Here is a 27598-nt window from a genome sequence, read left to right as displayed (position 1 = left end):
GTTGGTTTAGACCACATAGACAGGACACCTGCTAGGGTAGTGCAATCCTCATATCATTTATATTAAAGTGGTTATAAACACTCGGAAAAAAAAAAAAAAAACCTGCAAGACAAAGGCATAATGAGCTATGGCTGTAGAGGGGGCGGAGCGGCCCGCTGAGAGCCAGGTGTCAGTCCTCATATCATTTATATCTTTGGCATGTCACCATAGAGTGACTCGCACCCTTTGATTGCAGCAAACCATATAACACAGCACAAACTTAGCAAATATTTGTATTCTTTCCGATTTGCGCCAGTTTCATTTATAACCACTTTATTACTGTTGAAAAATAAGTTGGTGGCTTCTTTTTTATGGATGGGGTCTGATGGGGGATTTGAGTGGTCTTTGAGCAATGAAGTTTCAGAATTCTATAAATGCCATTGTGTTTCGTCCTCTAAAATCCCCGGGATCTTGTGGACAGTCCTGCTTGTGTCCTCCAATGAAGCCTCAGGCTGATGACCGGTCTTCTGACCCTCCACATCTTCTTCCGGAAAGCGTGTCAATGCCTTAATGAAGTTTTGGGTAATTGTCCGAATAAAGAGGACATCTTCATCATTAGAGATCACAAAATTAGCAAAATATTCAAAAAATTCAACATTTGTTCTGAACTCCAATTCCTGTGTAGCTGTACAATCCCTTCTAATGGCATGGCTCTTATTATAGTGTGACATTTGCGCTGTTGAGGGTAAGGCATCCTGGTCAACGCCAGGGGAACGCCTGCTCCTCTTGGCTAAAGGTGGGTCATTGCTAATATATTTTTGGAGCATCTTATTGTAGCGGTAACTTTCACGGCTCTCCTGATTTGGTAATAGCCTCAATTTTGATTGAGAAAGATTTCCACTCTCCGGTTTGGATGGTGGGGTGTCCTCGGAGGCTTCCCTCACATTACCGTCACTCTCCGGTTTGGATGGTGGGGTGTCCTCGGAGGCTTCCCTCATTTTACCGTCACTATCAGGGAGCACGACCTGAATTTCTTTCTTATTCCCCTGCACTTTCAGAATAATTACTGCAGCATCTCTCACACTTTTCAAAATATCACATTTGGTGCGGGCTTTGCTGAATTTGGGAATTAAGTAGGGAAAATGTTTCTTAATATAACATTTATTGTGTGATGGATTCATGAGATGGCCAACTATGATCGACAAGTGGCAAATCGGCAAGCCGCACAGCTGGCAGGAATATGCATATGATGAATCCTTCTTCTTCTCCATGATATATTCCAGGCCCACAATGGGGTCTTCTTTCACATGGGCTTTCAGGAAGGAGCTCAATCGGATTGCATCGTTCTCCTCCTGGGGTCTAACTGACCGCAGTTTACGTTTATGCTTGTTGCCCAGCAGGTGATCAGCCAGCGTATTTGCCGAATCGCAGTTTCTACAGCAGATATCACAGTAATATTTCTTAAGCTTGTCCTTTTGTGTGTTCTCTCCGATAACCTGTGGACTGGAGAGCGCCATTCTTCTATCCGTTATACTTAGGGGACAAATCGGCTCCACATCCAGGTCTCAGACGTCTTATTGCGAATACTTGATGTTCCCCTTCCGGCGCAGGCGGAGCGACGTCACGCAGTGCGAGCCGAGAACGTTCAATTGAAGCGACCTTAAGATTGCTGAATAGTTGAGGAGCGCATGCCCAGTGAACACGCGCATGGGATGTTTCGTCAGTTTAGGCGATCAGTCGGAATGTGTAACGGAAGTGACGTTCTATCGCCTCCGTCTTGCTACACCCCGCAGTCTTCCACAGTAAGTATACACTGAGAAAGGAGAAAGCGGTGTTTTGTCACATTCGATTACGCAAATGACGTTCCGTCGCCGCCATCTTGCTACACCCCGCGCACTCCTACACAGTAATGATAGAGAAGGGGCAAGCGAACATCTTGTTACACCCACCGAAGTTTAAAGGGGAGGTTCACCCTAAAAACGACTCTCTCTTATTACACTGGCCCCCCACATTACAATACGATTATGCCTGTTAGTTTTTTTTTTTATGCTGTACATACCTTCGTACAGCTAATTCACCCATGGCTTCCGGGTTGCGAGTCCCACGGGAGTGGGCGTTCCTAACATGCTGGTGATTGACGTTTTGACAAAAAACGAGCTCCCCCCGTCGCATAAGCCGCGTCACGATTGGCGAAAGGAGCCGAACGGCGAGTCGGCGCTATACTGCGCCTGCGCATCGCTGTTCGGCTCCTTTCGGCAATCGTGACGCGCCTTACGCGACGGGGGGGAGCTCGTTTTTTGTCAAAATGTCAATCACCAGCATGTTAGGAACACCCACTCCCGCGGGACTCGATAGCCACGGGTGAATATGCTGTACGAAGGTATGTACAGCATCAAAAAAAAACTAATAGGCATAATCGTATTGTAATGTGGGGGGCCAGTGTAATAAGAAAAAGTCGTTTTTAGGGTGAACCTCCCCTTTAAATACAGTATTTGTAAATCCGACGGACTGTTTACATGTTAAATGTGAAAATCAGAGGTGTTCTGTCACCTTACCAAACATGTATGGTCAGCAGGTTTGCTGCTGCTTTTAAAATTTAACATCTAAACAGTCCGTCGGATTTCCAAAAACTGTATTTAGGGACATAAGCTCTGTTTCCTGTTAATAATAACTGTGGAATGCAATGAAGATGTCTGCTTACCCCCTTCTCGGTGTATCATTACTATGGAGAAGTGCAGGGTTTAGCAAGATGGCGGCGACAGAACGTCACTTCCGTAACCAAATGTGCCGGGTCGCCATATGTGACGAAACAGGGGAAATCTTGTTACACCCACAGGAGTTTTTCATTTTACACTTATTTCTAACAGTAAACTGAGGTTATATAGTGAAATTACAGTACTTAGAACGCCGTCTGAATGTTTAGAATTTTAAAAGCAGCGGCAAGCCTGCTGATCTCATAGATTTGCTAATCTGACAGAAGTTCTCTGATTTTAAAATTCAACATCTAAAAACATTCATATGGAGTTCCACGTATTGTATTTCCCTATAGTATCAGTTTATCCTTAGTATGGCGGAGTGCGGGGTGTAGCAAGACGGCGGTGACGAAACCTCACTTCCGTTACACATTCTGACAGGTCGCCTAATCTGACGAAACAACAGAACACCTGTAATCTGATAAAACACTGTTTCTCTGCCCCTGTTTCGTCAGATTAGGCGACCCGTCAGAGTGTGTAACAGAAGTGACGTTTCATCACCGCCATCTTGCTACACCCCGCACTCCTCCATAGTAAGGATACACTGAGAATGGGGCAAGCTGACATCTTGTTACACCCACCGGAGTTTTGAATTTTACACTTTTTTTAACAATAAACTGAGGTTATATAGTAAATTACAGAACTCCATATGATGTGTCGCCTAATCTGACGAAACACTGTCAGAATCCAAGGAGGCGGAGAGGGGTCTGGCTGCAGAGTGGAGCTCCACCATTGACAGGAAGCATGTGGCCTCCACTTTTCTTTTTTTTACTGAACTTTATTGTGAATCATTGCAGCTGGAGCTCTACAGTCACCAGTAAACATGTGGCCTCCACAACACCACTTTTTTTATTTTTAAATTAACTTTAATGAAACAACCAATGAAACAACCAACAAATAGACAATACTACAGGAAGTGAAGGTCATGGTTCCTGTACATGATTTCTGTGTAGAGTGGAGCTCCAGTAACTGCAGTCTGTAGCACATACTGAGCCATTCTGTTAGTATTAATTGAGCCTGGAATTAGCAGAAATACAAGATATGTTTGAAAGGTTTTGTACTTTTTGTTAAAGTGACACTAAAGCTTTTTTTTAATAACAAACATATCATACTTACCTCCACTGTGAAGTTAATTTTGCACAGAGTGGCCCGGATCCTCCTCTTCTGGGGGCTCTAGCAGCTCTTTCCCGCATTAGATAACCCCCTAGGAGAAGCAATCTCCCGGGGGGTTACCTTGCGCGCTCCTTAGTCATACATTCCGCGTCCATAGACGCCGAGTGTATGACTTGGCCCCGCCCACGGGTCATTGAATTTGATTGACAGCAGCGGGAGCCAATGGCTGCGCTGCTATCAATCAATCCAATCAAAGCCGGGACTCTGTGGAGAGGACAGCGGAAATTCGGGGCTCAGGTAAGTAAAATGCTGGAGGGCCGGACACCGAAAGGTGTTTTTTCACCTGAACTTAAAGGGGTTGTAAAGGTTCGTGTTTTTTCACCTTAATGCATCCTATGCCTATTATCCTAGGCTTACCTATAGGTAGAAGTCCAACAAATGTGTTTACAACCCCTTAAATATGAGATCTGGGGTCAAAAAGATGTCATTTAAAAACCAAATCAATAAAATGTCTCTTTAAAAGCCATGTGACGTTTTGACATTGCTTCCACCCTGCAATGGTATGGAGACAGGTGGGGGCCATCTTCCCCTCACTCGTCTCCATACCAAGCCAGGGAGCAGACCCGATCACCTCCACCACTACCAACAGCTCCGGTAAGGAGGGGAGCTTTCCCGTCACCAATAAAAAAGTGATCTTGCAGCGAATCCACCACAGAGACCACTTTTATTTGAAACCGGACCACTCACTGAAGAAGAGGATACCTGGATTATGGCAGCTAGCTGCTGCCATAGCAACAATATCCCTCTTCAAGGTGCCGACGTATATCGGCGTGAGCCGGTCCGGAAGTGGTTAATGCATTCTATGCATTAAGGTGAAAAAAATAGTAAGTAGTTTACACTTGTAACACACTTGTATCCTCATAACATTGTTTACCAAGTATCGATAGCGTCACTCTTGTCAAGAAAACTGCATATACATCAAAAAACAGGGTTGTCCTTATCAAGATTGTAAGGAACCAGAGGACCAAATGATTGACATTTGACTTACCTGAGCCCCTTCATCCCCTCGACAGAGACGCCCTCTTCCTCTCTGCACAGGGTCCCGGCTCGATTGGATAGATTGATAGCAGTGCAGCCATTGACTCCCGCTGTCGTCAATCAAATCCAATGATGCGTGGGGCGTGAGTCCGGCATTCATGTCTATGGACGCAAATGCTGGAATTAGGAGCACACCCGCAAGGTAACCCCTCGAGAGAGAGCTTCTTCTAGGGGGTTATCTGATTTGAGGAGGAGCCGCGGAGGAACCCCAGAAGAGGATGATTCGGGCCACTTTGTGCAATACGAGCTGCGCAGTGAGGTAAGTATGATATTTTTGTTATTTAAAAAAAAATAAAACACAAAGCTTTAGAGCCCATTCACACAGGTCTGACTTTGGCTCGGACTTCAAGTCGCGCTGCATGAAGAAATTAATGTAAGTGAATGGAGCCATCCTAATGCACACTACTGCAGTTTCTCTGACTTCAAAAAAGGTTCCTGTACTACTTCAACCCATGCTGTTTTTTTATTTAAAATTTGGCATGGAGTTCCCCCTCCTGGAGGCAACTTCAAGTCACGTTGTGATTGACGCTCAAGTCGTGTCTAAGTCGCCTCACAAAGTTCTACCGTTCAAAGGTATGTCGGCATTAACTACTTAAGGACTGGAAGGATTTGCCCTCTTCATGACCAAGCCATTTTTTTGCAATACGGCACTACGTCGCTTTAACTGACAATTGCGAGGACATGCGACACTGTACCCTAATAAATTTGATGTCCTTTTTCCCCCCACAAATAGAGCTTTCTTTTGGTGGTATTTGATCAGCTCTGCGATTTTTATTGTTGGCGCTATAGACAAAAAAGACAGACAATTTTGAAAAAAAAAACAATATTGTTTTATTTTTTGCTATAATACATATCCAAACAAAAAAAAACATTTTTTCATCAGTTTAGGCCAATATGTATTCTACATATTTTTGGTAAAAAAAATCGCAATAAGTGTATAGTGATTGGTTTGCGCAAAATAGGGGATATATTTATGGCATTTTTATTATAATTTTTTTTTTTTTTTTTACTAGTAATGGTGGCGATCAGCGGGACTGTGACATTGCGGTGGAGAGATCGGACACTTTTTTTTGGGACCAGTGACATTTATACAGCGAGCAGAGCTAAAAATAGCCACTGATTACTGTATAAATGTCACTGGCAAGGAAGGGGTTAACACTAGGGGGCGCTCAAGGGGTTAAATGTGTTACCTAGAGAGTATTTCTAACTGTGGGTGGATGGGAGTGACTGGAGGAGGAAACAGATCGCTTTTCCTAATCAGTAGGAACAGCAGATCTGTCTTTCCTCCACTGACAGAACAGAGATCTATTTACATTGACAGATCTCCGTTCTGTCTCTGTCAGAATCGATCACTGATGGCACGCATGCTCCCTAGTGGTCTTAAAGGCTCTGACATACCATGACGCCGATTCGTCCAGGGGAGCCACCCTGCCGCAATACAACTGCTGTGGTTAAACCTACATCTTCTTAAAAATCATATATTTTCTGGTGCAAATATTATCCACTTAATGACCGCCCAGCCGCATTGTACGGACAGCTGTAATTGTACAGCGGGAGCCGAACATGCGCACGCTCTAAACCTGGGAGTAGGCAGTGACGTACCAGCACATCGCTTTACCTACAGTGGCCACCCATCCACAGGGCGGTCATTAAGTGGATAATATTTGCACCAGAACATATATGATTTTCCAGATGATGTAGGTTTAAAGTGGTTGTAAACCCTATGAGAAAAAAAACAAAACAAGAAAAAAAACCTGCAAGACAAAGGCATAATGAGCTAGTATGTACGCCCTTGCACACCACTCCGGCAGCCGACATCACTCCCGGGTATAGCGGCTCCATCGCTGTGATTGGCCGGAGCTGCAATGACATCACTCCCACGCATGCGCACAGTAGCCGCCGGTAACGGCACACTTACTGAAGCAACGGCACATACGTGCCATTGCTTCTTTTTGTTTCAGTGCGCATCTCCTAGGGGGTTATCTAATGCGAGGAGGAGCTGCGAGAGCCGCTGAGGGACCCAAGAAGAGGATGATCAGGGCCACTCTGTGCAAAACGAACTGCACAGTGGAGGTAAGTATAACATGTTTGTTATTTTTTTTAAAAAGGAAGCCTTACAATCACTTTAATATATGTTCAGGTTTAAAGGGATGAGGTGGCAACCCTAGATGAGTCTCTATTACAATTGTCATTGGTATGCGCTCCTGCTGCAGCTCGCCCCACTTGGGCATGCAGAGTGGTCCAAATCTGCTGTGTATTCTATCAGAATGCCGCTACCCATCAGATTATACAGTGTGTGGAACGCATGCGCAGTAAGCCGAAACATCACTTCCGTTGCATTTTCTGATGGGTAGCAGTGTTCTGATAAAACATTGGCGACCTGTCAGATTAGATAACGGAAGTGACGTTCCGTCACCTGCGCATGCGTCCACCACTACCAGGTTTGCTAATGTGATAGAACACCTGCAGTCAGAAGAAGGCAGTGGACATCTTACTACACCCAGCTACGTCTTGAATTTAACAGTAATTTCAGCAAAAAAGTGAGTGTATATAAATATAGTATATCCACTCCCCTTATAGCTGAAATTACCGTTAAGTTCAAGACATAGCTGGGTGTAGTAAGATGTCCGCTGCTGCTTTCTTCTGACTGCAGATGTTCTGTCAGATTAGCAAACCTGTTACCTAATTCGATGGGTCACAGATTCTGATGGAGCACCGGCGACCCGTCAGGTTAGGTAACGGAAGTGAAGTTCTGTCAGTCGAATACTTACTACGCATGCGTAGCAGGTTTGCAAATGTGTCAAAACACCTGCAGTCGGAAGGCGGCATTGGACATCTTACTACACCCAGCTGCGTCTGGAATTTCACAGTCATTTTAGCAATAAACTGAGTGGATATAAAGAAATATAGTATATTGAAATCTGTGATGCTGTTTTGAATGTTACATTTTGAAAGAAGCTGGACACCAGCACTGGTCAGCGCTAAACCTTTAGGCTTTGAAAATGTAACATGAAAACAGTATAAAAAATCTCAATATACTATATTGATTTATATACGCTCACTTTATTCGTTAAATTACTCTGAAATTCATGACTTGGCTGGCGCCCTATGACTGCAGGTGTTCTGTCAGATTAGCAAACCAGTACACGCACAGTAAGAATTCTGCTGATAGGAAAGTCACTTCCGTTACCTAATCTGGCGGGTCACCTATTCTGACAGAACACTGTAGGATGCCGGGGCAGTGGGCGGGGCGTTAAGGCGCACGCACGCTCATGGAGTTGTGTCAAAAACAAAGAAACAACTCTGCGTGGCGGAATAGCTGGAGAAACGTCTTCATTCGGCTTTATTCACACTGTGTTACACTATATATGGCACACAAAACGCCTGATGCTTGTAAGGGCCCTTTCACACGGAACACAGTTGGATGCATTTTGAACTGCAATCCAACTGTATAGACAGCCCCAAATCAAGGTAATCCTATGGGCATAGTTCCCATCATTGCAGCGCTTTGCCATTCACACCTCGGAGCTTTGAAATCGCAGAAAATCTGCCTGTGATTCAAAATGCAGAGGTGTGAATGCAGCTTTAGGTAAGTCAAGCTTTAGGAAGTTAATTCATTTCATTGGCCAAAATAATAATTTATTCTGGCTATTGAAATAAATTAACGCTTTACATGGGCTTACAGACATCAAGCATTTTATCTTTCACAACCCCACTGCTTCTCGATGTGCCGTTTTTTTTTTCCTGCCTCTAAAACCCTATGTATGTGTAGCACCCTGCTACTGTTCATAGCCGGTGCTGCTGTAAATTTAAAGGGTGGTCAGAGAGTTAGTTGCCTCTGACCGTGATTATTTGGATAAATTCAGGGCTCCTGTTCCAGCTTTGGCTATACTGTATGTGTCCACTGTCGTTGTCTGGGGAGCTGGTTCCACTCCAGGCCGACAGGTGGCAGCAGTAGGGTCAAGGTAGTGTGTATATTCTTCTCCGGCGGCCAATCAGTGGGGGTTGATTGCCTCTCTGTGCATGCTGGGGAGGGGTATTTAGGGGGCAGACGCCATTGGTTCGGGGTCATCGTCGTCGCAGCCATCTGCCTGGGCACCACCACCCCCTTGTGTAGCACTCCTGGCCAGGGTGTGTGTTTCAGTGTTCCTGGCTCCGGGACCACGTTGGTCCGGAGCAAATAATCTGCCTTGTGGACTCAGTGGGTAGACTAAGTCCGCGGTTGCAGAGTTGTCCTGTGCTGTCCATCCCGAGGGAGGAAGCCGACCGATGAAGAACCTGTCTGAGAGAATACCGAGCACGAGGCTGGTATCTCAGGCGAAGCCTACAGCTTCATCGAAAGACACATCGTTTCTGAGAGGCTGAATGATGGTCGCCTATCAGTTCTGAAAGGGAGATCCAGGTGCTTAATCCAGTGTTGAGAAGTATTTTGGACCGAGAATATCTCCACCTTTGGGAAGGTCTGTGGCAGAGGCTTTGCTAAAGTTCTGAGTGACACTCTGGCTGCTAGGCTGGTGAGAGCGGCCTATCCAGATGCACTATACCCACTCTGGCTAGAGTGGCGACGAAAGCTAACATACACGGCTGAAAAAAATAAATACATTTAAAAAAAAAGTCCAGACGCCCCTAGGAACAGCTGAAAATTGTTGTGTGCATGAGGCCTTAGATACTCCAAACGTGGCTAGTAAACGCAACCAAACATAACAAAACTGCTTGAGGCTCACAGCCCAAAAAAGGTGCATGGGCTACTTTGGTGCATTTGTTAAGCAATGGCAGCCTTTTCAAATGAATAGACTGCCCTATGCTGTTTCCTGACAAACATGCAAAAAAAAAACATGACCACGCCACACAGGTGTGAATGGGGCCTTAATGGCACTCCTGCAGCAGCCACGTTTTTATTAAAGGGACCCTTTTCCTGAAATGAATGGGCTGCTATGTCCATGCAAAGCCGCACCACCCACACAACCGTGAACCTATCCAAGATGATCAAGTGTGCGCATTTCCTGCATGTTGTATTTTTATTTGAAGAGACTATCTTCATCATAAAGGTATAATTATATAAATATATACACACATGTTAACACCATGGCCACTAGGCCTCTTATGAGGTTTTGGTAGAGGGGGGGGGGGGAGGATAAATAAACTACAAGGGAAGTAGATGAGGAGATTACCCCTCTCTTCATTTTCTAGGGGTAAAACTCAATTTTTTTTTTGCACTATGTTATGTTAGTTGGGAAAAAGGCCAAGAGGACCGACACACATAAACACGAGAGACTAATAACCAAACACAGGCACTAGGTCAACAATTATTATGTATTTATTATTTAAATTTGTCCTTTTCTTTTTTTTTTTAATGCCACTTCCTTTTTTCCTCGATCCAATCAGAAGGGATGGAGGGTGTAGGGACAAAGCAGACATAGGCCAATGCAGCGAGGGGTGAAGAAGATTATACTTCAAAACATTTAAAAAACAATAAAAATCTTAGATTTCTCATGCAATGTTTAAGTTATTTGTGTAGTAGGTAAATGATGGAACACAAGAATGTACAATGCTGTATGGAATATGTTAAACAAAAAAAATAATAATTTGATTATAAAAAAAAAGTGTGCGCATTTCCTGCATGTGGTGTGTAGAGAAGCCCATTCATTTATTTTTTTTATTTTTTAGCAGAAGGAATGTTTATTGAAGCAATAGCAGAGTACACCTGTGAATAAAAGCACATATACAGCAGGGCTCGACAAATCCCGGTCTCCAGGTCGCCATGGCGACTAGAAATAGTGTCCTGGCGACTTGGCTTGGAAGGTGGGCAAAAAATTTATTTTTTTTGTGTGAAGTCCCCAGCTCCTCCTTGTGTGAGCTGGCGCCATCTGGTGGTGGCCCTTGGTATTACAAGTTAAGCATTACAAGTTAAACAGCAATTCTAATGTCATTTTTCACTGCCATCTTCTTCCCTCTAATTAGAACCCCCAAACATTATATATATTTTTTATCCTAACACCCTAGAGAATAAAATGGCGATCGTTGCAATACTTTCTGTCACGCCGTATTTGCGCAGCGGTCTTACAAGCGCACTTTTTTGGGAAAAAATTACACTTTTTTTAATTAAAAAAAAAAAAAAAACACGCCGAGTAAATTCATACCCAACATGTCACGCTTCAAAATTGCGTCCACTCGTGGAATGCCGACAAACTTTTACCCTTTAAAATCTTCATAGGCGACGTTTAAAAAAATCTACAGGTTGCATGTTTTGAGTTAGAGGAGGTCTAGGGCTAGAATTATTGCTCTAGCAATCGCGGCGATACCTCACATGTGTGGTTTGAACACCGTTTACATATGCGGGCGCTGTTCACGTATGTGTTCGCTTCTGCGCGCAAGCTCGACGGGACGGGGTGCGTTTTCTGGCTCCTAACTTTTTTAGCTGGCTCTTAGATTTCAAGCAAAATTGTCAAACCCTGATATACAGTATACAGAAGCTTAAATGAGCAGGTTTTACAAGTCAGATTGGTGCAGAGATAGAGAACAAATAAATCAGTAAAGCAACAATACCAGCTAACTACTTGTGTTTGCAGTGTTGGGACTAAGCAATTTATCAGAGAGCAGACAGCAGACCTCATATAAACCAATAAAACATATGTACATGTGAGGCTGTCACAAGCTACAGGGTCTCATTGCAGAGGTAAAGGGTGGGGGGGGGAGAGAGAGGAGGGGCAGCAACCTAACAGGGAACCAGCACAGGAACAACATCAGGCGTACAGGGGGAGAAGGGAGAGGGGGGGGGGAGGGAGAGGAAGGTGAGGGAGAATCAGGGCCCACAATCAGCAAAAAGGAGTCGCCCGCAGCTCTGAGGGAAAGGGGTAAAATCAACCTGTCTTAGATCCACATAGCCACAGAGGAAAAATCCAGGAGCTTTTCAGATTGTAAGGTGTCTAGCCTCCGCCCATGCCGCCCAGATTAAACTTCTGTGGGCAGTTACGGCCCATATAAGTGATTTTATATAGTGGTAACACAGCGTTTATTTGGGCTCCCCAGGCCGAAAGCACGGGAGGATCCAAGATTTTCCATTTGGATAGGATTGTCTTCCAGGCGTAATTGGCTGCATAGAACACAAACAGCTTAACATGTTTAGTGATTGTCATGAACACCTAGGAGAAAGATAAGCAGATCAACATCTAGGTGCAGGCCAGCCACTCTGGTAACGTCAGATACCACTGCCCGCCAGTGCACAAAGTGATCTTTAGCTGAAATCATAAGTGGAATGTATAGTTGCAGACCCTCAGACCAGTCCTCCTCCGTCAAGGCCAGTATATCTTGTTTCCACGCATTAAAAATTATTTGAGCATTTTAGAGGTGTCTCTACACGGAAGTCTGAGGTAAATAGAGGACAACGTCCAATCAATGTTAGTGGCCGTGAGGAGGGACTCGACCGAGTAGCAAGATCCACCTCATCAATGAGAGACGGCGCCCCCTTACTGAAAATGTGGCACATCGTCGAAATCTCATATCTAGCCCAGACCAGTGGATCCAAAACAGTCCCCCGGTCATTAAGATGCAGGGAAACCTGTCTCCATACGGCCACCATCGCTTTCATGGGTTTAGTGACTTGGGGGGCTATATCTCGGACCTCTTTAAACCAGATAATTGAGTTCCGAGTAAGAGCCCAAGCGTGCCGCTTCCAGATTGACCGCCGGGTTAGAGATATTCTGGGCGAACCACCACCGCACAATAACCATCACTGCTGCCCAATAATACTTCTTAAAGTTGGGCAGGGAGAGTCCCCCTTCCGTAAGTGAGAGCTGCAGTGTATTCCTAGCCACTCTAGGGGTTGTACCTGCCCAGATAAAAGAGGTGACAGCTTGATAAAGTTCAGCAAAAAAAGTCATTAGGAATAGGGACCGGGGTGTGGCGGAAGACATATAGGAATTTTGGGAAGAAGGACATTTTAATTAGGTTCACCCTTCCTACCGTGGTTAGTGGGAGAGCCTTCCATACCAAACAATGCTGATTAAACTGCTGGAGAATAGGATACACATTATCCTCTAAGTAACGCTTTGGATATGTATCCCCAGGTATTTAAAGCGCGAGACCCACTTGAGGGGAACCAGTGGATCTGCTGTTGGGGGTACATCAGTCAAGGAGAACAGGAGCGATTTGTCCCAGTTCACCCTGACTCCCAAAAAGGAGCCAAAGCGGTCTATAATAGCGAGAGCCGCCGTCAAGGACTGCTGGGCATCCCGGAGATAAAAGCGTGTCGTCGGCGTACAGGGATACTTTTTAAACCAGTGGGGGGAATTAAATACCCTTACCTCCTCTGAAGTTCTCAGGAGCACCACCAGCGGTTCAATAGCCAGAGCAAAGAGGGAGCAACCCTGCTCCTCTGTGCCCACCAGTGCCACCCAAATTTTCCCACCAACAGCACTGCCAATCAATGCCACCGATCATTGCTGCCTATCAGTGTCACCTACCAGTGCCAACCATCAGTGCCCATTGCCAACCTATCAGTGCAGCCTCATCAGCGCACATCAGTGAGGGAGAAAAAATACCTGTTTTCAAAATTGTTTCATAGTTTGCTATATTTTTTTTTCAAAGATTTCAGTCAATAAAAAAACAGCAGTGATTAAATACCATCAAAAGAAAGTGCCATTTGTGTGAAAAAAAATGTCAAATATTTCATTTGGGTAAAGTGTTGCGTGACCGCGCAATTGTAATTCAAAGCGTGACAGCACTGAAAGCTGAAAATTGGTCTGGGTAGGAAGGGGGTTCAAGTGCCCAGTAAGCAAGTGGCTAATGGTCACAAAAAGAAGGCAGAGCTGAAACTCAGATGCAGAGAGCCAAGACCTGTGTCATACAAGAGAGTGTCAGCGACATCTTGCCAGCAACAGAACTGCAAACACTTTAATTTCTTTGTGACGATCAATCAGTGTAATTCTGTGCCTACCCCTTCACTAGTGTTCGCGATTCAACAGTGTTTGGGCTAACAGGTGAGTTTCCATTATGGCGCAAGTACAGGAGCTTTTATCAGAACTGATTTTTTTCCCCCCAAACGTCAATAGAAATGTAAAAAGCGGTTTGATGCGGCTTTAAAGGGTCAGAAGCCAATCAGAATAAACTCAAAAGCATTTGATCCTAAATTCAAGCTGAATGTACCTGAAAGCATTTGGCCATCTAAACAAGTCTTTAGGATCGTGTCCTACTGGTCATTCTGTCACCGGCAGCTACTCCCCAGTAGAGAAAAGAGAGTCACCGCTCTAAACAGGAGATGCAAATGATGAACCTCTTCACCAGATCCGAAGCCACAGGTGCTGGCAATGCATATAGCAAACAAGAGGAAAAATCTGGACAGCCTCACTCCGAAAATGTTACCTTTATTTGTAAAGCAGGGTCACAAGATACATGCCACAGCAAACAGGATCACAGCTGACGCGTTTCACACTATTGCTTAACCACTTGAGATCCGCGCTATAGACGAAATACGTCCGCAGCGCGGCTCTCAAGTGCCAAGTGGCCGTTTAAACACGGCCTTTTATGTGCATTACTGGGTGGCGCGCGGCGGGTAAAAACTGTCCCGGCGCATCGCCGAAGACCCGATGCGTGTACCTGGCGGCCGCGATGTCCGCCGGGTACACGCGATCGTCGGTGACACGGCAGGTGACAGCAGGGACGTGGAGCTCTGTGTGTAAACACAGAGCTCCACGTCCTGTCAGGGAGAGAGGAGACCGATCTGTGTCTCTTGTACATAGAGACACGGCATCGGTCACCTCCCCCAGTCACCCCCCACACAGTTATAACACACCCAGGCTACACAGTTAACCCCTTCCTCACCCCCTAGTGTTAACCCCTTCACTGCCAGTCACATTTATACAGTAATTCGTGCATTTTTATAGCACTGATCGCTGTATAAATGTGAATGGCGCCAAATTTGTGTCAAAAGTGTCCGATACGTCCGCCGCAATATCCCAGTCCCAATAAAAATCGCAGATCGCCGCCATTACTAGTAAAAAAAAAAATAATAAAAAAAATCATAATTCTGTTCCCCATTTTGTAGGCGCTATAACTTTTGCGCAAACCAGTCGCTTATTGCGATTTTTTTTTTTTTTTTTTACAAAAATACGTCGAAAAATACGTATCGGCCTTAACTGAGAAAAAAAATAGTTTTTTAAAAAAAAAAATTGGGATATTTATTATAGCAACAAGTAAAAAAAATATATCTTTTTTTTAAATTGTTGCTCTTTTTTTGTTTATAGCGCAAAAAATAAAAACCGCAGAGGTGATCAAATACCACCAAAAGAAAGCTCTATTTGTGGGGGAAAAAGGACGCCAATTTTGTTTGGGAGCCACGTCGCACGACCGCGCAATTGTCAGTTAAAGCGACGCAGTGCCGGACGCTGAGATTTCGCCTGGGAACGAAGGGGGTTTATGTGCCCAGTAAGCAAGTGGTTAAAGGGGTTGTAAAGGTTTGTTTTTTATTCTCTAAATAGGTTCCTTTAAGCTAGTGCATTGTTGGTTCACTTACCTTTTCCTTCGATTTCCCTTCTAAATTTTTTATTCCCCCCCCCCCCCCCTTGTCTGAATTTCTCACTTCCTGTTCCTCCTCAGTAAGCTTGCCCCCATCAATCGAGCAGTGGTTAGTCAGCCAGAACAGCTTACTGAGGAGGAACAGGAAGTGAGAAATTCAGACAAAGAAAACAAAGGAAAAAAACATTTAGAAGGGAAAAATCGAAGGAAAAGGTAAGTAAACCAAAATCAGTGATCCATCAGGGATGCCAATTGGTGCCTCCTAATAAGTGCTGCCTATCAGTGCAATCTATCAGCACCCAACAGTGCTGCCTACCAGTGGCACCTATGAGTGCCCATCAGTGCCTTTCAGTGCTGCATATTAGTGCCTCGTCATCAGTGCTGCCTCATCAGTGAAGGAGAAAAATGTACTTATTTACAACATTTTAGAACAGAAAACAAAGAAAAATTATTTTTTTTCAAAATTGTCGGGACTTTTATTTTTTTTGTTTAGCAAAAAACTATTTGGGGGGGGGTTATAAAAATGTCGTTTGATTACAGTGTTGCATGACCGTGCAATTGAGACAGCGCTGAAAGCTGAATATTGGCCTGGGCAGGAAGGGGGTGAAAGTGTGCAGTATTGAAGTGGTTAAGTCACATAGATTAGTATGTGATGGCAAGTTTTAAAGTACCATCACTGAATTAAACCTGCCTGCAGCTCTGTACAGAGAAAGGGACAGATCACCCCTCTGAATGAGTAAAAATGTACAATTATGCCCCCAAAAAACTGCTTTTTCAAATGAGGAATGCTCAGGTGTGGGTGGGACCATTGACAGTAATGGGATTCTTCATCATGAGCGTTGGTGCGTTTCATGAATCACACAATCAATATACTATACATGTGGACCATGGGACCCTACATGAAAGATGGAAATGGTATTACATTACTAGAGGTCGGCCGATATGTGTTTTTCTCTGGCCGATATTTAGAAATCAGGGCGGCCGATATATGATGCAGATTTTTGATTTATTTTGTAAACACCCCCACTCCACTCCCCCCTGCTTGCTCCTGTCACTCTACCATACACTTGATGTCCTCAGTACAGAAGACACTGACAGGTGGCACTTGCAAGCACTGGCAGATGGCACTTTTACACTGAGCGTAACTGCGTGAAACTGACAAATAACTGAATGTAGAGAGAGGAGCTGTCAAAATTCAGCTGTGATGTCAGGGGTGGGCGGGACCCAAAATCTATCAAACACCAGCCAATGATTGAGCTGCTTAAGAAAGGGAGTGGGGCCACATACACGCAGCAGCCCTCCCAGATCCCATCCCTTTGGCTGGTGCTTGATAGCTGCTGGGTCCTGCCCATCCCCGACATCAATGCTCAATTTTCTCTCTGCATTCAGTTAGGTGTCAGTTTCACACACTCAACGGCTCTGGCAAGCTTCAAGTGTCGTTCTGCCAGTGAAGTGTGGAGAAGAAAGGAACAATTGTGGGCATGGAGTTAAATATCGCCCTAATTTGGATAATAATCGGCGATGACGATTTATCAAAAATGGCCAAATATCGGCCAGCCTCTAGTAATTACCTGTTGGTAAACAGAAGTGGTTTCTACTGATGTCCTCCAAGGCAAAGCGCTGTGGATATAGCCTGCCTGGGGACCTAAATATGTCGCCAGACACATGCACGTGGTTTAGGGGATTACTGCGCATGCATGGAGGATGCCCTAGGACCAACTGAGCCTGGAGCGCACAGCGCTGCCCCGACAGCTTTGCGAGGCGGTGCCATACATTCCAAGCCCACTGATGCACGTGTGCAGCCCCACCAGTCTACGGGCAGAATCCCCCAAAAGGGAGGCTCTATCCGGCACCAATGACACCATACAATGGGCCTCACGTGGGCTATTCACATGGGGGGGGGGGGTGCTCCTATGCAGCGGGTAGAGAAACTCCAGCACTACAGAAAATCTCCCCAATGGAAACAAAAAAACATGGCAGATGTTAAATCCTACTTTATTCAAAAATTATGATAATACATAAAAGATTAGCCTTAGATATACTTTTAAAGGATAAATTCACATTTAAAAAAATAAATAAGATAATAATAAATGCACTTTTTTACAGGTAACAAATATGTGCATTTCCCTCCCCCCCCTAAGAGCCTGTAAAAGCACTGCACCTGCGATCAGTAGATCGCAGGTGCAATATTTGTCTCCTGCAGACTGTAAGTGTAGCTGTCTGCCCTTACCTCCTGTATGGGTAGGCAGTTACTTCAGCCCGGGAAGAATCAATGAATGACAAGAATGCTCAAACACGTTCCTAGTTCATCGAGAACCTCAAGCCATTAGCCACAAAGGTTGTCAATACTGTGAATGAAAGATCCTGTTGTGTAGGCGGAGCCCTGCACAGCCACGCTCTTTTCAAATTGTGACAGCAGGTGCAGGGAGAAGATCACTGGCCCACTGTCACAGGAAGGGGAGGGGGGGTGGATAGGTTATATGCTCCACCCTAAAACTGGGTGTAACAAGGTGTAAGATGTTCCCAATAGTGAACTTGACCAAAAAAAGTTTTAGCCTTAGATATATTTTAAACGAAACCTGTATTGAGAGAAGGTTGGAAGCAGTCACTGCTGAACTCCATCTGGAAATACGAATTGCCTGGCTTACTCTAGCTTCAGTACTTTGAGTCACTTACCCTAAAAAACAAAATTAGAAAATCAGAAATACTGTTCAAGGTCAGTGCATCATCAATATTGCAGCAAATAGATCAGAAAGTTGCAACTTATATATCCAGTGCACTGCATTTGGGGGATCCCAGAGCATTTAGAAACACCCTTACAAAGAAAAGAGAAAAAAGAAATGAATATACAGCCAACTCCCTGACTACTGTTAACAAGTAAGCTGGGTTTACAGGTTTTAGGTGAAAACAAGTTTATTACAAACAAATGTATCGTTCAGCACTTCAGACGGGACATATAAAAATTCATCTTTGTTATGAAATTAAATATAAAGTTACATCTTTATTATGATCCCAAGAAAATTAAACCAAAAACTGGTAATGCGTCTTATACCTGGTCTGTATATTATAGCAATAACTTTTTTTTGTGTGCTCCCTAAAAAGACTCTACAAAAGCTGCTAAGAATGTATCTACCTGTAAAATAAAAGTGTGTACTCACGTTTTTCTTCCGCCTGCTCATATTAGTGCTGCTCTAATCCTAACAAATTGTGCTGTGGAATTCACAGGGAAACAGACACTTTCAGGAGTGTTGATTTCCTGGGTCCCCCACTGACAAATCTTGCTGAACTCCACATCCCTACATGAGACAGTGGTGACACAAAGGGCATTAGTTCAGTGAGCGCTGCGGGGGACCAAAGACATCAATTCTACTGAGAGTGTCAGATGCAGAACAATTTCTCAGTATCCAAGGTGAGTTCAGCAGCAGTTGCAGCATGAAAAGTGAGAATGTACACTCCTATTTTACGGGTAGATTACTTCTTAGGACTTTTTGTGTGATGACAGGGACACTCCGCATCATTATGACCACAGAGTTGGGATCTGCCCGATCCCTGGACTGACACCTGGTCAGGCTTTCAGCGAGCCGCTCCGCCCCCTCCACAGCCTAGCTCATTATGCCTTTGTCTTGCAGTGTTCTTTGAACAACGACGTTTCAAAATGTGATAAATGCGATTCTGTTTCATCCTCTAAAATCCCCGGGATCTTGTGGGCAGTCCTGCTTGTGTCCTCCAATGGAGCCTCAGGTTGCTGACCGGTCTTCCGCCTCTCTATTTCTTCTTGCTTAAAGCGTGTCAATGCCTTAATGCAGTTTTGGGTAATTGTCCGAATAAAGACGACATCTTCATCATCAGAGATCACAAAATTAGCAAAATATTCAAAAAATTCATTATTTGTTCTGAACTCTAATTCCTGTATAGCTGTACAATCCCTTCTAATGGCATGGCTCTTATTATAGTGTGAGCTCCCACGCTTTGAACTATGCGATGTTGAGGGTAAGACATCCTGGTTACCGCCAGGGGAACGCCTGCTCCTCTTGGCCAAAGGTGGGTCATTTCTATTAGATTTTTGGAGCATCTTATTGTAGCGATAACTTTTACGGCTCTCCTGATTTGGTAATGGACTTAATTTTAAGTGAGAAATATTTCCACTCTTAGGTTTGGATGGTGGGGTGTCCTTGGAGGCTTCCCTCGTTTTACCGTCACTCTTCGGTTTGGATGGTGGGGCGTCCTTGGAGGCTTCCCTCGTTTTACCGTCACTCTTCGGTTTGGATGGTGGGGCGTCCTTGGAGGCTTCCCTCGTTTTACCGTCACTCTTCGGTTTGGATGGTGGGGTGTCCTCGGAGGCTTCCCTCATTTTACCGTCACTCTTAGGTTTGGATGGTGGGGTGTCCTCGGAGGCTTCCCTCATTTTACCGTCACTCTTCGATTTGGATGGTGGGGTGTCCTCGGAGGCTTCCCTCACATTACCGCCACTCTCAAGAAGCACAACCTGAATTTGTTTCTTATTCCCCTGCAGTTCCAAAATTGTTACTAGAACATCTCTCATAATTTCCACACTATGTTGTTTGGTTGGGGATTTGGGCATTAAGTGCGGAAAATGTTTCTTGATATAACATCTAGTGTGTGATGAACTGAGGAGATGGATGACTATGGTCGGCAAGTTGCAAATCGGCAAGCCGCACAGCTGGCAGGTATATGTATATATAGAGTCCTTCTTCCTCTCTATGATATATTCCAGGCCCACAATGGGCTCTTCTTTCATGTGGGTCTTCAGGAAGGAGCTCAATCGGGATTCATCTTTCTGCTCCTGGGATTTAATTGTCTTCAGTTTATGTTGATGCTTTCTGCCCAGGAGGTGTCCAGCCAGATGATTTGCTGAATCGCACGTTTTACTGCAGAGATCACAGTAATAATTCCGAAGCTTGTCCCCTTCTGTGTTCTCTCCAATAACCTGTGGACTGGAGAGCGCCATTTTTACATCTGTTTTACTTAGGGGACAAATAGGCTCCACATTCAGGTCTCAGACGTCTCATCGCTAATACTTGATGTTCCCCTTCCGGCGCAGGCGGAGTGACGTCACGCAGTGTGAGCCGAGAACGTTCACGACCTAAAGAGAGCTAGATAGTTGAGAAGCGCATGCCCAGTGAACACGCACAGGGGTGTTTCGTCAGATTACGCGACCCGTGTAACGGAAGCGACGTTCTGTCGCCGCCATCTTGCTACACCCCGCACTCCTCCACAATAAGTATACACTGAGAAGGGGGAAAGCGGACATCTTTTTACACCCACCGGAGTTGTGAATTTTACACTTATTTTTAACAGTAAACTAAGGTTATATAATGAAATACAGTACTTAGAACCCTTTTGTATGTTTAGATGTTGAATTGTAAAATCAGCGAACTTCTGTCAGATTAGCAAACCTATGAGATCAGCAGGCTTGCCGCTGGTTCGCCACTTATGGCGACCCATCACATTTGGCTACCCGCTGGAGTGCGCATGCGTGACGCCGCCATAAGCGTTCCAACACTTTTACGACAAAAGAGCACACTAAAACCGTGATGGGTAGCCAATTGTGACGAAACACTGTGCTGTTTAGTCGTAAAAGTGTTGAAACGCATATGGCGCCGTCGCACATGCGCACTCCAGCGGGTAGCCAAATGTGATGGGTCGCCATATATGACGAAACACAGCTGCTTTTTAAATTCAACATCTAAACATTCAGATGGAGTTTTAAGTACTGTATTTATACTATATAAAAGTGTAAAATGCAAAACTCCGGTGGATGTAACAAGATGTCCGCTTGCCCCGTCTCAGTTTATCCTTACTATGGCGGAGTGCGGGGTGTAGCAAGATGGCGGCGACGAAATTTCACTTTTGACGGGACGCCTAATCTGACGAAACAACGGAACACCTGTAATCTGATACAATACTGTTTCTCTGCCCGTTTTGTCAAATTAGGCGACCCGTCAGAGTGTGTAAGAGAAGTGACGTTTTGTCGCCGCCATCTTGCTACACCCCGCACTCCTCCATAGTAAGGTTACATCCACCAGAGTTTTGCATTCTACACATTTTTTTTTAACAGTGAACTGAGGTTATATAGTGAAATACAGTGCTTAGAACTCCGTATGACGGGTCGCCTAATCTGACGAAACACCGTCAGAATCCAAGGGGGTCGAGAGGGGTCTGGCTGCAGAGTGGAGCTCCACCATTGACAGGAAGCATGTGGCCTCCACTCCACTTTTCTTTTTAAATTAAACGATCAGTAAAGAAAAAACATATATATATTTTTTTAAATAACAAACATATCATACTTACCTCCACTGTGCAGCTCGTTTTGCACAGTGTCCCTGATCCTGGTCTTCTGGGATCCCTCGGCGGCTGTCTTGTCTCCCCCCCCCTCACAAGAGCTTTCCACCTTAATGTGAGCGAGCTTGCATGGGTGAAAGCTCTTGCAGGCACGCTTCCGTGATACAGCGGCGGCCATAGCCGCCGACTGTATCACTCGGCCTCGCCCCTAGCACGCTGCGTCATTGGCTGTGATTGACAGCAGCGCAAGCCAATGGCTGCGCTGCTTTCAATCCATCCAGTGTAGGCAATCAACGGGCAGGCTGAGAACCGAGGAGTTTACACACAGAGATCCACGTCCCTGGCTCTGTGACTGCCAATCGCGGGTACCTGGTGGACATCGCAGCCGCCAGGCACGTACATAGGCACCCGAGTGACGTAGCAGGCATATGACGTCCACCGAGGATGGCAGAGCCACCTTGTGGATGTCATATGTCAATAGGCGGGGTGGAAAGTAGTTAAGGACCAAGCCTCTTTCTGAGATTTGGTGTTTACAAATTAAATTTTTTTTTTTTGCTAGACAATTACTTAGAACCCCAAAATATTATGGCCCGGATTCAAAAGAAATGCCTATCTTTAGGCGGGCGTAGCGTATCTCATATACGCTACGCCGCCGTAACTTTGAGAGGCAAGTCCCGTATTCAGAAAGAACTTGCGCCCGAAGTTACGGCAGCGTAGCGTATATGGGCCGGCGTAAGCCCGCCTAATTCAAAATAGGCTGGTAGGGGGCATGTTGTATGCTAATTAATCGTGACCCCACGTAATTGACGCTATTAACGAACGGTGCATGCGCCGTCCGTGAAAGTATCCCAGTGCGCATGCTACAAATTACGCCGCAAATAGTCAATGCTTTAGATGTGAACGTAACTTACGCACAGCCCTATTCGCGTACGACTTACGCAAATAACGTAAACGACGCAAAATTCGACGCTGTCCCGACGTCCATACTTAACATTGGCTACGCCTCATATAGCAGGGGTAACTTTACACCGGAAAAAGCCTTACGTAAACAACGTAAATCAATGCGTCGGGCGCACGTACATTTCTGAATCGGCGTATCTAGCTCATTTGCATATTCAATGCGTAAATCTACGGAAGCGCCCCTAGCGGCCAGCGTAAATATGCAGTCCAAGATACGACGGCGTAGGAGACTTATGCCGGTCATATCTAGGCAACAGTGAGGCGTATCTGATTCTATGAATCAGCCGCAGAGATGCGACGCCTCACACTCAGAGTTACGACGGCGTATCTCTGAGTGTGCGACGGCGACTCTGAAATTCATGACTTGGCTGGCGCCCTATGACTGCAGGTGTTCTGTCAGATTAGCAAACCTGTGCATGCACAGTAAGAATTCTGCTGACAGGAAAGTTACTTCCATTTCCTAATCTGGCGGATCACCTATTCTGACAGAACACTGTAGGCTGCCGGGCAGTGGGCGGGGCGTTAAGGCGCACTGTATGTGTCCACTGTCGTCTGGGGAGCTGGTCCCACCCGGACCGACAGGTGGCAGCAGTAGGGTCAAGGTAGTGTGGATATTCTTCCCCGGCGGCCAATCAGTGGGGGTTGATCGCCTCGCTGTGCCTGCTGGGGAGGGGTATTTAGGGGGCAGACACCATTGGTTCGGGGTCATCGTCGTTGTCGCCGCCTGGGCAGTCATCCCACCACCCCCGTGTGTGGCACTCCTGCCCGGGGTGTGTGTTTCAGTGTTCCTGGCTCCGGGACCACGTTGGTCCAGAGCAAATAATCTGCCTTGTGGGTAGAGTGAGTCCGCGGTTGCAGAGTTGTCCTGTGCTGTCCATCCCGAAGGGAGGAAGCCGACCGATGAAGAACCTGTCTGGGAGAATACTGAGCACAAGGCTGGTATCTCAGGCGAGGCCTACTGCTTTATCGAAGGACACATCGTTTCTGAGAGGCTGAATGATGGTCGCCTATCAGTTCTGAAATAAAACTAGCCGTTTAAGGGAGATTCAGGTGCTTAATCCAGTGTTGAGAAGGATTTTGGGCCGAGAAATATCTCCACCTTTGGGAAGGTCTGTGGCAGAGACTTTGCTAAAGTTCTGGGTGACACTCTGGCTGCTAGGCTGGTGAGAGCAGCCTATCCAGATGTACTATACCCACTCTGGCTAGAGTGGCAACGAAAGTTGTCGTTGGAAGCAGGACTGTTTCCAAAATCCAGTTATACGTCTGAATCCACTACCTACCATTTCTTCTATCTTCTCACTTACTACTACCTTTACCATTTTTACTCCGTTGGGTAATAAAGCACAGAAAAAGATACCTACATTGTGGACATTGACTTTCTTACAGCTCTCATCCTGTACCCTAGACGGCGGAGAATTAGAGGTAACATGCCACCCAAATCAAACCAGCAGCTCCTTCGGGGGTATTGCTACATATGCATGGACGCATTGTCCAACATACACGGCTGGAAAAAATAAATACATTTAAAAAAAAAAGTCCAGATGCCCCTAGGAACAGCTGAAAATTGTTGTGTGCATGAGGCCTTAGATACCCCAAACGTGGCTAGTAAACTCATAAGTGGAATGTATAGTTGCAGACCCTCAAACCAGTCCTCCTCCGTCAAGGCCGGTATATCTTGTTTCCACGCATTAAATTATTTGAGCATTTTAGAGGTGTCTCTACACGGAAGTCTGAGGTAAATAGAGGACAACGTCCAATCAATGTTAGTGGCCGTGAGGAGGGACTCGACCGAGTGAGTAGCAAGATCCACCTCATCAATGATAGAAGGCGCCCCCTTACTGAAAATGTGGCGCAGCGTCCGAATCTAATATCTATCCCAGACCTGTGGATCCGAAACAGATCTGAAATGAGGCAGGGAGGGGTTGCCCCTTAGCAGAGTATAGGGGGGAAGCAGTTCCCCCGGTCATTAAGATGCAGGGAAACCTGTCTCTATACCGTCACCATCGCTTTCATGGGTTTACATGGGGGGCTATATCTTGGATCTTTTTAAACCAGATTATTGAGTTCCGAGTAGGAGCCCAAGCGCGCCGCTTCCAGATTGACCGCCGGGTTAGAGATATTCTGGGCGAACCACCACCGCACAATAACCAACACTGCTGCCCAATAGTACTTCTTAAAGTTGGGCAGGGAGAGTCCCCCTTCCGTAAGCGAGAGCTGCAGTGTATTCCTAGCCACTCTAAGGGTTGTACCTGCCCAGGTAAAAGAGGTGATAGCTTGATCAAGTTGCGGCCGAACCCACAATAACGGTATGTAGACACCTTAGGTTGATGTCAGTTCCCTTGCCTGGCATATAACTTTATTGAGACCAGGACCTTTGCAAGGATTTTTGCGTCCACATTGAGGAGCGAGATGGGTCTATATAAAGAGCACAATTCTAGATCCTTGCTAGGCTTGGGAACCACCACAATAAAGACTCAGAGGAGGCAGAAAGGACCTCCAATAGTCTACTGGCCAGGGTTTCTATGTGGGCCTTATAGAGTTTGGCAGGGAACCCATCATCTCCTGGGGTCTTTCCTGACTGGAGAGAACTAATAGCGCACTGGAGCTCTTTCAGGGTGAGAAGAGTGTCAAGCCCCCGGCAGGCTGCCTCAGCAGCCCATTCATTTTAATAGGCTGCTCTAAGCGCAAAAAAATACAGAAAAGAACACTCTGACCCTTTTCCAAAACTGTGGCACTATGCAGTTTGCTGTTAGCAGATGTGCAGGAGTGCCATTAATATTTAGGATTGGTTTTCACCAATAGGGATGAGCCCGATGTTCGACTCGAACGTAAGTTCGACTCGAACATTGGGTGTTTGCCCGTTCGCCAAATTTAGAACATTATGGGGCATTCACCGGAAATAAAAGGACCTGCCGAACGCCCCATAATGCACTGCGAGATCGCAGTGCATTGACGGCTGCTGATTGGCCAAAGCATGCCCCTAACCTGCATGCTTTGGCCAATCACAACGCGCTCTGCTGTGAGAGCTATGATTGGCCAAAGGCAGGGTGCTCTTGGCCAATCATGGCTCAGGGGACTAAGTCCACGGCCCACACTTTGTAAGGCTGCTTCATAGTGGCCGTACATAGTGTAATGAAAGAGAGCAGGAAAATTACACTAAATTTTTTTTCATTTAAAACTGCTTGTGGCTGGAATGTATTGTTGGATCTCGGCAATATACATAAAAATCATTGAAAAAAAAGCGTGAGCCCCCCTCTCCATTACCAGGCCCTTCAGGTATATATTTTAAGGGGAACCCTGCACCAAAAGATAAAAAAGTGGGGTCCCCCCAAAATACATACCGGACCCTTATCCAAGCACGTAACCTGGCAGGCCGCAGGAAAAGGGAGGGGGCGAGAAAGCGGCCTAAACTGTACCAGGCTAGATGCCCTCAACATGGGAAGGATGCTTTGGGGTCCCCCCCAAAACACATTCTCCACATGTTGATGGGGACAAGGGCCTCTTACCCACAACCAGGCCCGGACTGGCCATAGGGCATACCGGGCATATGCCCGGTGGGCCGCGGCGGCCCGCGGGCCGGTAGTGGCCCGCGAATGGCCCTTGGCGGCCCGCGGGCCGATCGCGGCCCGCGAACGGCCCTCAGCGGCCCGCATGTCATTTCTACCCAGAGGTGTACCAAGGCCCTTGGGTCGGACTGGGCTGGGTTGCAAGAATGCATTTGCCCCCTGGGCTGCTCTAATGTCCTTCAAAAAGGCCACTGAGCTGGCCGAGTGCGCCACCTGCCACAAATTGTGGATTGTCCACTGGCCACGTCACCTGCCATGTCACCTGGCCACGTCACCTGCCACAAGTTGTGGATTGTCCACTTGCCATGTAACCTGGCCACGTCACCTGGCCACATCACCTGCCACAAGTTGTGGATTGTCCATTGGCCACGTCACCTGCCACGTCAACTGGCCACGTCACCTGCCACAAGTTGTGGATTGTCCACTTGCCACGTCACCTGACCACGACACCTGCCACAAGTTGTGGATTGTCCACTTGCCACGTCACCTGCCACAAGTGGATTATGCACTTGCCAAATCACCTGGCCACGTCACCTGCCACAAGTTGTGGATTGTCCACTGGCCACGTCACCTGGCCACGTCACCTGCCATGTCACCTGGCCACGTTACCTGCCACAAGTTGTGGATTGTCCACTTGCCATGTCACCTGGCCACGTCACCTGCCACATCACCTGGCCACATCACCTGCCACAAGTTGTGGAATGTCCACTGGCCACGTCAACTGGCCACGTCACCTGCCACAAGTTGTGGATTGTTCACTTGCCACGTCACCTGACCACGACACCTGCCACAAGTTGTGGATTGTCCACTTGCCACATCACCTGCCACAAGTGGATTATGCACTTGCCAAATCACCTGGCCACGTCACCTGCCACAAGTCGTGGATTGTCCACTGGTCACGTCACCTGCCACAAGTGGATTATGCACTTGCCAAATCACCTGGCCACGTCACCTGCCACAAGTTGTGGATTGTCCACTGGCCACGTCACCTGGCCACGTCACCTGCCATGTCACCTGGCCACGTTACCTGCCACAAGTTGTGGATTGTCCACTTGCCATGTCACCTGGCCACGTCACCTGCCACATCACCTGGCCACATCACCTGCCACGTCACCTGGCCACGTCACCTGCCACAAGTTGTGGATTGTCCACTGGCCACGTCACCTGCCACGTCAACTGGCCATGTCAATTGCCACAAGTTGTGGATTGTCCACTGGCCACGTGACCTGCCACATCACCTGTCCATGTCACCTACCACAAGTTGTGGATTGTCCACTTGCCACGTCACCTGCTTCAAGTTGTGTATTGTCCACT

General features: G+C 46.3%; 1 protein-coding gene across 3 annotated transcripts; it reads right to left on the bottom strand.

Annotated features, from left to right (window-relative positions):
* Positions 1-378: 378 nt before the first annotated feature.
* On the bottom strand, positions 379-20600 carry LOC120937847 (regulator of G-protein signaling 3-like). 3 transcript variants are annotated; one of them, XM_040351361.1, is made up of 2 exons: positions 19382-20600; positions 379-675 (listed from the first exon to the last, which is right to left on the bottom strand). In XM_040351361.1, exons 1-2 carry the CDS (start codon positions 20422-20424, stop codon positions 408-410), a joined length of 1311 nt encoding a protein of 436 aa, XP_040207295.1. In that variant the 5' UTR covers positions 20425-20600; the 3' UTR covers positions 379-407. The 3 variants fall into 3 exon arrangements, with proteins under 3 accessions (XP_040207295.1, XP_040207296.1, XP_040207297.1); XM_040351362.1 differs by lacking the exon at positions 379-675 and having other exon boundaries at positions 17738-19842; positions 19897-20594; XM_040351363.1 differs by lacking the exon at positions 379-675 and having other exon boundaries at positions 17738-19788; positions 19897-20593.
* Positions 20601-27598: the final 6998 nt, after the last annotated feature.

This window comes from Rana temporaria, chromosome 4 (assembly GCF_905171775.1).
Source record: "Rana temporaria chromosome 4, aRanTem1.1, whole genome shotgun sequence".
In the NCBI taxonomy this organism is placed as follows: Eukaryota; Metazoa; Chordata; class Amphibia; order Anura; family Ranidae; genus Rana; species Rana temporaria.
Note: the sequence above shows the minus strand (reverse complement) of the source record. Positions and strands in the feature narration are given on the sequence as shown.

Coding starts and splice junctions, on each gene's coding strand:
- LOC120937847 (XM_040351361.1), bottom strand. CDS start 20,424: ATGGCGCTCTCCAGTCCACAGGTTATTGGAGAGAACACAGAAGGGGAC. Junction 676..19,381: donor AAGAGCCATGCCATTAGAAG/GGATTGTACAGC, acceptor TGCCATTAGAAG/GGATTGTACAGCTACACAGG.